The sequence below is a fragment of the Microtus pennsylvanicus genome, chromosome 6, assembly GCF_037038515.1.
Source record: "Microtus pennsylvanicus isolate mMicPen1 chromosome 6, mMicPen1.hap1, whole genome shotgun sequence".
NCBI lineage: Eukaryota > Metazoa > Chordata > Mammalia > Rodentia > Cricetidae > Microtus > Microtus pennsylvanicus.
In genome coordinates, this window is record NC_134584.1 from 105,412,912 (window position 1) to 105,422,442 (window position 9,531).

The following is a 9,531-nucleotide window of genomic DNA, read 5'->3' on the forward strand; positions in this document are numbered from 1 at the left end:
GCAGCCTTGGATGCCGTGTCACCATGCTGTGAACGTGTCTTCTCAATTTGTCCCTTTCCCAAGCACTACTTTAGGGACTAAACCGTCCCTGCTTCCTGTCTTCTGAGTGAATGCTAAGCAAGTTTAAAGGTGTATGGAAGCTTCCATTTCGTCTTTAGCTTAATTGAAGCGTGGAAAGTCTAGGTTTAGAACTTGTCGCTGTGTGTGCATTGATACTCCGCCCTCTTACCAGCCAACACAAGAAGCCACAGTGAGACCCAGAGCTGCTCAGAACGGTGCCTTGTAGTTGTAGTTAGTTGTGGCCTCTCTCCACCTCTGATTTCTTGCCTTCAGATCCCATCCTTAGCTCTTTCCAGGGAGTAGGGTAAGACTGATGGGTTAAAGATGCAGAATATCCTGGCTAGCATTTGTCACGTGTCCACAGGACTTCACTGTTTCTACAGGGCTCCTAAAACAACTGCTTTGCTTTCTATAGAACTGTAAATTTTTCTATGAATACTGCTTGTAACATAAGTTATGTTAAGATTGTGCTGGCAGGTCAGGCGGTGGTGGCACACACTCTTAATTCCAGCACTCAGGAGGCAGAGACAGGCAGATCTGTGAGTTCAAGGCCAGCCTGGTCTACAGGAACTAGTTCCAAAGCTACAGATAAACCCTGTCTTGGGGCGGGGGGTGGGGGGTGGGGAGGCGGGAAGAAAGAAAGAAAAGAGAGAGAGAAACTGCCCCAGAGCAAGCTAGGCATGGTGGTGCACACCTTTAATCCCAGCACTCAGGAGGCAGAGGCAGGAGGATCTTTGTTAGTTCAAAGCCAGCCTGGTGGTCTACATAGTAAGTTCCAGTATAGCCAAAGATGCACAGAGAAACCCTGTGGGGGTAGGGGCAGGGGAGAACTGCCCCAGAGCAGTCAGGCCTCCCAGGTGGTAAGATGCTTACTATCTGGCTTCAGGGGAACTGACGTCTGTTCTCTTTGCTTATTACTGTTAAGTATTTTCTTCTGGCCAACGAACTTCTCCACCGAGGCAAATAATCCCAGTCAGATCAAATTAAAAGATACCTAGCTAGGTATAATTGGGTGCCAACGCTCCCAGGTGATCCTGGGAAAACAACTGAGGTGGTGGGGTGGAAAGCCGAAATGATAACCAGAGAGGAAAAGGAGAGACCACTGGTAACCAGGAGACCACACGTTCATTCTCTGGGGGGCTTCTTTCCTTCCCACCAGTTCCCTAATAACCACTCTGAGGCTTTATATTAATTTTAAATGTTCAGCAAATAGCACAGGCTTATTATTAACTAGCTCTTACATTTTAAGTTAACCCATATTTCTGACTTATGCTCTGCCACATGGTGGTACCTTTTCTCAGTACAGTGTGCCCATCTTGCTCTTTCCGCATCTGGTCAGCGTCTCCTTTGACTCTACCCTTCTCCTTCCCATCATTCTTATTTTGGTCACCCCGCCTATACTTCCTGCCTGGCTACCGGCCAATCAGTGTTTTATTAAACCAATTCCAATGGCAAATCTTTATGATGCACAAGAGGATTATTCCATATCAGGGTTCTAGAGGGACAAAGAAGCTATCACAGCCAGGTAGCGGCGGCACATGCTTTTAATCCCGGGACTGAGACGGAGAGACAAGTGGAATTCTGTGATTCCCAGGACAGCCTGGTCTATGGAGTGAATTGAGTTCTAGGACAGCCAGGGCTACACAGAAAAACCCTGTCTCAAAAAACAAAACAAAAAACTTCATCATGGCAGGCAGGTATTGCAGCAATGAGCAGGTGTGGCAGCCAGACCAGAAGCTGAGGACTCACTGTGAACTGCAAAGCAGAGAGAGCTGGGCATGATCCTTTGATCCCAGTACTTGGGAGGCAGAGCCAGCCTGGTCTACAGAGCAAGTTCAAGGATAGACCCAGTTTCAAGAAAAAAAAAAAACTAGAGGAAGCTCATCCGTAGTGACATACTTCCTCTAGGCAAGGCTACACCATCTCATAAACCTACCCAAACAGTGCCACCAACTGAGAACCAAGTATTTAGACACCTAAGACTATTGGGGGGCAACACTTACAATCACTCCCTGAAATAAAAACATTAAGAAGCCGGGCAGTACCCATCTAAGATTCCAATACTTGGGAGGTTGAGGCAGCAGGGTTATAAATGCTAGGCCATCTTGGGGTACACTGTGGGATCCTATCTCACCTGTCCCTAAGTTACAGATGTCAGAATTTGGGAACGAACAGCTGGAGAAACTGTTTTAGAACATAAGGGCTCTAGCTATGCCAGCCATTACGGTGGGGCCATGAAGTCTCCAGGTTTGTGTCACTGCCCTCAACTCCAGTGGAGCAGATGACAGCGTTGATTGTAGCGTGAGGATGAGAGAAAATGTTGGCAACATTTTGAGCTTGGTGCCTGTCACAGAATCAGTGGGTGTTGAAACCATGAAAAGGAGATTGAAGATTAGGATATGTAATACTTTTAGGGTTGGAATATATAATGGTATTAAAGTGGATTGCACAGCCTTTCCCTCCCTGTGGGTGCTGAAGAAGTCATGAATGAAAGAAGAGAAGGAAGGTTTAAACAAGATTTTCTTTCTTGTTTTTTGTTTTGTTTTGTTTTGAGATAGGGTTGGGTTTCTCTGTGTAACACTCCTAGCTGTCCCGGAACTACCTCTTTTAGACCAGGCTGGCCTCGAACTCACAGAGAGCTCCCTGTCTCTGCCTCCCGAGTGCTAGGATTAAACTCACAGGGACCTCCCTGTCTCTGCCTCCCGAGTGCTGGGATTAAAGGCGTGTGCCACCATTGCCCATCTTTCAGAGGGTTTTGGAGAGCTTTAGATAGACCAGTAAGTGGAAATCAGCAGAAGGAGAACTCGGTGGAGGGGTAGACCACTTTCTTATAACTGTCTTGGTCTGGGTTTCTATGAATACCATGACCAAGAGTAACTTGGGGAGGAAAGGGTTTCTTTGGTTTATTCTTCCACATCACTGTTCATCTTCAGGAAGTCAGGACAGGAACTCAAGCATTGCAGGACCCTGGATGCAGGTGCTGATGCAGAGGCCGTGGACTGGGCCCTCCTCCATCAATCACTAATTAAGAAATGTCCTCCAGGCTTGTCTGTAGCCTGATTATATAGTGACATTTTCTCAATCGAGGGTCCCTCAAATGAGTATAGCTTGTGTCGAGTTGACATAAAACTAGCCAGCTCTTCTTCATATATTAAAACTTTTATGTAGCTGGGTGTGGGGGCATGGGTTTTAATCTCAGCACTCAGAAGCAGGCAGATCTTGGCGTTCAAGACTAGTCTGGGGGTTGGAGAGAGCAGTGGTTAAGACCACTCCCTGCTCTTCCACAGGACCCGGGTTCAATCCTCAGCACCCACATGGCAGCTCACAACTGTAACTGCAGTTCCGGGGAATCTGTCATCTTCATACACACGTGCAGACAAAACAACAATGCGGCACATAAAGTAAAATATATATATTTTTTAAAGAGCTGCTCTACTGGAGGTGAGAATTACACCCTTCTATAACTGTAGTCCTATGAGACCCAATGCCCTCTTCTGGTGTGCAGATATACATCTAGACATAACACCCATATATATAAACATCTTTAAAAGCAGTCTGGTCTACATAGGAGACCCCTGCACCCCACCCCCAAATGTTGAGAAAAATACTTTGGGTGTGCACGTATGTGCTGTGCTTTGCCCTAGGCCACAAAATCTGAGGGCCAGTACCACCCTAGTGTTGAGTAGACATAAGTGGCACCTGGCCATTTGATATGCAAAACTTCATCTCAGCCAGCTTTTGTCAGTATGCACAATGGCTATAAATTAACTTGTCGGATATTTAATCTACAAGAAGCAAGACCTGAGAAAACAACACAAAGAATGGATGGAAAGCTCTCTTCCAATACAGTGTTCTTCTAGAACCCATTTAGATCTGGCAAGCCACTTTCTTCAGGTGAAAGTAAAACCTATCTGTGAGCCAAGATGTGGCGGTGGGGGGGGGGGGGGACCTGTCTTGTAGAATACCTATGATAGCCCTGAAACTGGTCCTAACTGTGACTCGTGGGGTTAATGATTAGCCAGCTGCTGTCTAAGCTTCGCACAGGGCTGTGAACAGCTCACCTGCAGAAGAATCCACAGGAATCGCTATGTTCGCTCTGCTCTGCGTGGCTGGGCTGGTGGCTGTGAGCCTGGTAACATCTGCTAAGAGCCAGGAAGCAGGTACCCTGGTGGGCTCTGAGGGCCAGCCGCTCCTCCGTAAAGCTGAACAGCATGACTTTGCCATCATGATCCATCCAGGAGACATGGAATGTTTCTGGCAATTTGCCGAACAGATGGGTTACTTCTACTTCAGCTATGAGGTGCGTGGAGGCCTCCGGCCATACCGTCTCTAAAGCGAGTCAGGTCATGTGTGATGCAGTGGTTGCCGCTCGCGAGTCAGTGGACCGTCAGTTAGAAGGCAGCTCTGGATGAGAGCTGGATGAATAGCCAGCAACAGGGGCCAAAGCATATGGGTTGGTCTAGAACTGGCAGCTACAGACGTGTGCGCAAATCTAAGGGACAAGCCCCTGCTTCTTCAGGAGACAGCCGTCACTCTTGCTCTGATTTGAGGAGACGGGAGAGCCAATGCCTTCTAAAATAGTAACATTTGCAGTGGGGTCCGATGAAAGAGTCACGTAATAGATTTCAGATGAAACCACTTCAGTCAGCGCGAAGCGGGGAGGGGCCTCTGTTAATCCTCAAACCAGAGAATAACCAGCTCAATGCTTGTCTATGCAACCAGACAATTCTACTTCTGTTTTTAGATTTATTTATTTAATATGAATGCTCTATCTGCATGTACACCTTTATGCCAGGTGAGGGCATCAGATCCCACTAGAGATGGTTGGGAGCCACCGTGTGGTTGCTGGGAATTGAACTCAGGACCCCCAGAAGAGCAGCTTCTTAACTGCCGAGCCATCTATTTCTTTTAGGAAGGCACCCACGCCTTGGGCAAGTACACCCAAAGGAGCTATGCCAGCTAAGCATTCTGAGGTTAATATTAAAGTTAGAGGTACTTTCTTCTTTTTTCTTTTTTTTAAGTTGTGGAGGCTCTCGGGGAAGACAGGGTCTCATGTAGCCCAGGGTACAGTCAAGGAGGTGGCCTTACACTTTGGATCCCGCCTCCACCTTCCCAGAGCTAGGACTACAGGTGCGCAGCAGTATGCCCTAGATACGGAGCACACGCTAGGCCAGCGCTCTACAGAGCCGTAACCTAGTTCTCTGGTGCAAGGTTCCTGCATTTCCCAAAGCGTGTGCCGCCACACCCAGCCACAACTTCCTAAGACTGGTTTACACAGTAGTGAACCCTATTGCTTTTACCCCACCGAAGTTAACTTACCAGTCTTGTTTCTCAAGACAGGGTTTCTCTGCGTAGCCCTCGCTGTCCTGGAACTAGCTCTTTAGACCAGGCTGGCCTTGAACTCAGAGGTCTGCCTGCCTCTGCCTCCCGAGTGCCGGGATTTAAGGTGTGCATCACCCCCACCTGGCCTAATTTACCGGTCTTTTATGATCTATGTTATGCTAGACCAGAGCTACTATTGAGCTTACTGAGGACAAGTGTCTGAGGGTACTGCTTGCTTTGGGGAGGGGACTCTCAAGCAGCAAACACCAAATCCTGGTCACCCCAGGGAGCTCAATCACCCCAACTTCAGCCAGGAACTCCAGGCGTGTGGCACTGATCTGTACCCGTGTGGTGGAGGCCTGCTTTCTCCCTCAGCAGAGGAATTGCTTGGGTGTCTCTATCCCGCCTTCTGTGTGGCGCTCGGCAGCAGAGCGCTCGGAGTTAATGTGGGTCCACAGCAACATCATGGAGGTAGCTGAAAAGCCATCTTCAGTTCTGAGCATCTAGAAAAGGGCTGGGAGTGGGCACCATCTGTGTGAGCTGCTGTGCTGACCCCGGGGTGCGTCAGTCCTACCATGTTGCTGGTGTCTGAGTGATGGAGCAGGGTCCTTTTCTTTTTTTTTAAAATGGTGATGGAAGGTTCAGCGCACACTCGGTATGTCTCATGACCATCACATTGCCGCCACCGTACATGCGCCACAAGGCTTCCTTATTGACACTTCTCAGGATGTCCGGGGCCAGATTAACTTCGCCACACAAGAGACAGGTGTGTATCCATTCCCCAGGCTATGATAGTAATCAGAAGTCTCTATGAAACTGAGAAATAAGGGTCTGGCAGTGGTGACCCACACCTTTGATCACAGCACTCAGGAAGCAGGGTCAGGGGGATCTCTGTGAGTTCGAGACCAGCCTGGTCTACAAGAGTTAGTTCCAGAACAGGCTCCAAAGCTACAGAGAAACCCTGTCTCAAATAAATAAATAAATAAATAAATAGCAACAACAACAACAAAGAAAAAACAAAAAACAAGAACAGTGCCCTTTGTGTCAAAAATGGTCCTATTACTTTCTAAACAGATGCTACAGTAGTAATTTATTTAATTTATTTATTATGTATACAATATTCTTTCTGCAGGCCAGAAGAAGGCACCAGACCCCATTACAGATGGTTGTGAGCCACCATGTGGTTGCTGGGAATTGAACTCAGGACCTTTGGAAGAGCAGGCAGTGCTCTTAGCCACTGAGCCATCTCTCCAGCCCTATAGTAGTAGTTTGAAACCAGGGAAAAAACTAGAAGTGGTAGCAAGTGACTTATCTCAGTGTTACAAAGGCTGAGGCAGGAGAATTCTGGGTTCAAGGCCAGGCTGAACTACATAGTGAGAACCTGACTCAAAAGCATAAAACAAGTTGTGCAGCGGTGGCAGAGGCAGAGGGATCTCTGTGAGTTTGAGGCCAGCCTGGTCTACAGAGTGAGTTCCAGGACAGCCAGGGCTGCACAGAGAAACCCTGTCTCGAAACCGCCCCCCAAGAAAAATCTACAACAAAAACAACAAAAATAAAACGAACTGGTGAGCAGCTATGTCTAGGGAACCTTCAGATGGTAGAACACCTAACCTGTGATAATGAGATCCAGGAATTCCCACAGGGTTCTATCGGCTTTGTCTAAGAAATGACCAGAGCCGCTTCAGCTCTGTGCAAGTGTACCTCAACCTCGGCGTCTTCTACGAGGGGCTTGAAATGGATCACGAACAGAACCAAAGGAAGCAGCTGAACGACACTCTGGATGCGATCGAGGTAATGGGATTGGCATCCATGGGGTAGAGCCTGAACAATGACTCATGATAGAAAAGAGATGGGCAAGTGGGGAGGGGACCTCCAGTGCAGCGGCATGCAGCATGGAGCTCCTGTGTAGAAAGAGGTGGCGGCAGGCTGCGTTCCTGCCGCCCGGCTAGCTTATGCCCCAAAATAACACACAAATTCTATTCATTTAAACACTGCCTGGCCCATTGGTTCCAGCCTCTTATTGGCTAATTCTCACATCTTGATTAACCCATTTCTAATCTGTGTAGCACCACAAAGTGCTGGCTTACTGGGAAAGATTCAGCATGTCTCTGACTTGGTGGCTGGCTCCATAGCGTTCTGTCCCAGAGAGGAGAGGCATCAGGATTGCCTCACTTCCCTCTTCCTCCCAGCATTCTGTTCTGTCTACTCCGCCTACCTAAGGGCTGGCCTATCAAAGGGCCAAGGCAGTTTCTTTATTAACCAATGAAATCAACACAAAACAGAAGACCCTCCCACATCACTCCTCTTTGGTGCCAAGAAAGGCCTGGGCAAACAATGGCTGGCATCCATCAAGCCCACTCCTGTGTTAACACATGCTCACAAGGTTGTGCAGCTACACCTAGTACCTAAAGCAGAACAACTATGTCCCCGAAAGAAACTCTAGACACATCCTGACTGTCCCCATTCCCTCCAGAATCTCTCAGCAGTAGAGTCACTATTGAACTGTTCCCATGGGCTTTCTGTTTGAAGTTTTATGCAAACAGAATCATACATGTGGCGTTGTGGTGGCATCTTGCATGTAGCATGGCTTTGACTGCCTTGAACTCACATTCACCTGTCTCTTTAGTGCTAGTGCTGAGATTAAAGGCAAGTGCCACCACGCCCAGCTTGATTATCTATCATCTATCTATCTATCTATCTATCTATCTATCTATCTATCTATTTTCTTTTTTTTTGTTTTTTTTTGTTTTTGTTTTCTTTTTTTTTTCGAGACAGGGTTTCTCTGTGGTTTTGGAGCCTGTCCTGGAACTAGCTCTTGTAGACCAGGCTGGACTCGAACTCACAGAGATCCGCCTGCCTCTGCCTCCCGAGTGCTGGGATTAAAGGCGTGCGCCACCACTGCCTGGCTATGTGTAGCCCAGGCTGGCCTCAAACTCGTGATCCTCCTGCCTCTGCCTCCTTCAGCAAATCCTACTAGCGTGCACCACCACAACCGGCCTATTTATTTTCGAGACAGGGTTTCTCTATGTAATAGCTCTGGCTGTCCCAGAAGTAGTTTTGTAGACCAGATGGGCCTTGAGCTCAGAGATTCATCTGCCTCTGTCTCCCTAGTGCCGGAATTAAGGGTGTGCACCACCACTGCCCTGCTTTAGTTAATTAAAAAAAAATCCAACATCTCTTCATATGCTTATTAACCATTTTGTAGACCTTTGAGAAAATGTCTACTCAGATCCTTTGCTTGGGGCTGGCCTTGAACTCAGAGATCTACCTATCTCTGCCTCCTGACTGCTGGGATTAAAGGCATGCACCACCACTGCCCAGCTGGTTTTTTCAAGATAGGGTTTCTCTGTGTAACAGTTCTGGCTGCCCTGGAACTTGCCAGGAACTCGCAGAGATCTACCTGCCTCTGCCTGCCGAGTTCTAGAGCCTTATGTATGTCAGGGTCGTGAGTACCATGATTTAGGTAAGTTAGTCAGGGGAGGCCCAGCAGCAGCCGGAGCAGCTTTCCTCCTTTCCCACAGGTCAGTACAAGAAGGGTGGAGATCCATGTTTTCCACGTGTGGCGCTTCTACAACTTTGCCAGGATGAGGAAAGTGGCTGACTTTCTCCTTCTCCAGTCCACCTACACCTATGTGAACCGGTGGTCCGCAGCCCAGAGCCTCGTTATTGTTCTTTCTGGGGTCCTACAGCTGTATTTCTTGAAACGTCTTTTCACTGGCTCAGCTGCTGACACGAAGCTGAGATGCTGATATACGGCATCTTTGTCAAATGATTTGGTCAAATCAGCTTTTTTTGGAGGGGAAAAAATCAACTTAAATCCTATTTGTGTTCATTAATAAATGCAAGTGGTAATAAAAAAAGTGAATTCTGATGCTGATTATTCTAAAATATGTATTATATGCTAAAATGAAATACCAGTTTTTGAGACAGTTTCAGTATGTAGCCTTGACTTTACTACTACTAGAATTTACTGTGGAGATCCAGCTAGCCTCAAACTTGTGTCTGCCTCCCCACTTGCGTCTGCCAAGGTGTGTACACCCCGCCCCCCACTGGAAAATACCAGCCTCTTACACAGCTGTCCCCTCACCTTCACGGACTCCACTCAGAAGGTAATGGAAGCCGTGGAAGGGGGTTCTGAAGATGGAGCTC

The 9,531-nt window shown here is 47.8% G+C and overlaps 1 protein-coding gene across 1 annotated transcript; it reads left to right on the forward strand.

Moving 5' to 3' along the window:
* Positions 1–4,140: 4,140 nt before the first annotated feature.
* On the forward strand, positions 4,141–9,180 carry Tmed6 (transmembrane p24 trafficking protein 6). Its single transcript, XM_075977932.1, has 4 exons — positions 4,141–4,360; positions 6,022–6,148; positions 7,025–7,173; positions 8,904–9,180. Exons 1-4 carry the CDS (start codon positions 4,148–4,150, stop codon positions 9,129–9,131), a joined length of 717 nt encoding a protein of 238 aa, XP_075834047.1. The 5' UTR covers positions 4,141–4,147; the 3' UTR covers positions 9,132–9,180.
* Positions 9,181–9,531: the final 351 nt, after the last annotated feature.

Coding starts and splice junctions, on each gene's coding strand:
- Tmed6 (XM_075977932.1), top strand. CDS start 4,148: ATGTTCGCTCTGCTCTGCGTGGCTGGGCTGGTGGCTGTGAGCCTGGTA. Junction 4,361..6,021: donor ACTTCTACTTCAGCTATGAG/GTGCGTGGAGGC, acceptor TGGTGATGGAAG/GTTCAGCGCACACTCGGTAT. Junction 6,149..7,024: donor CTTCGCCACACAAGAGACAG/GTGTGTATCCAT, acceptor GAATTCCCACAG/GGTTCTATCGGCTTTGTCTA.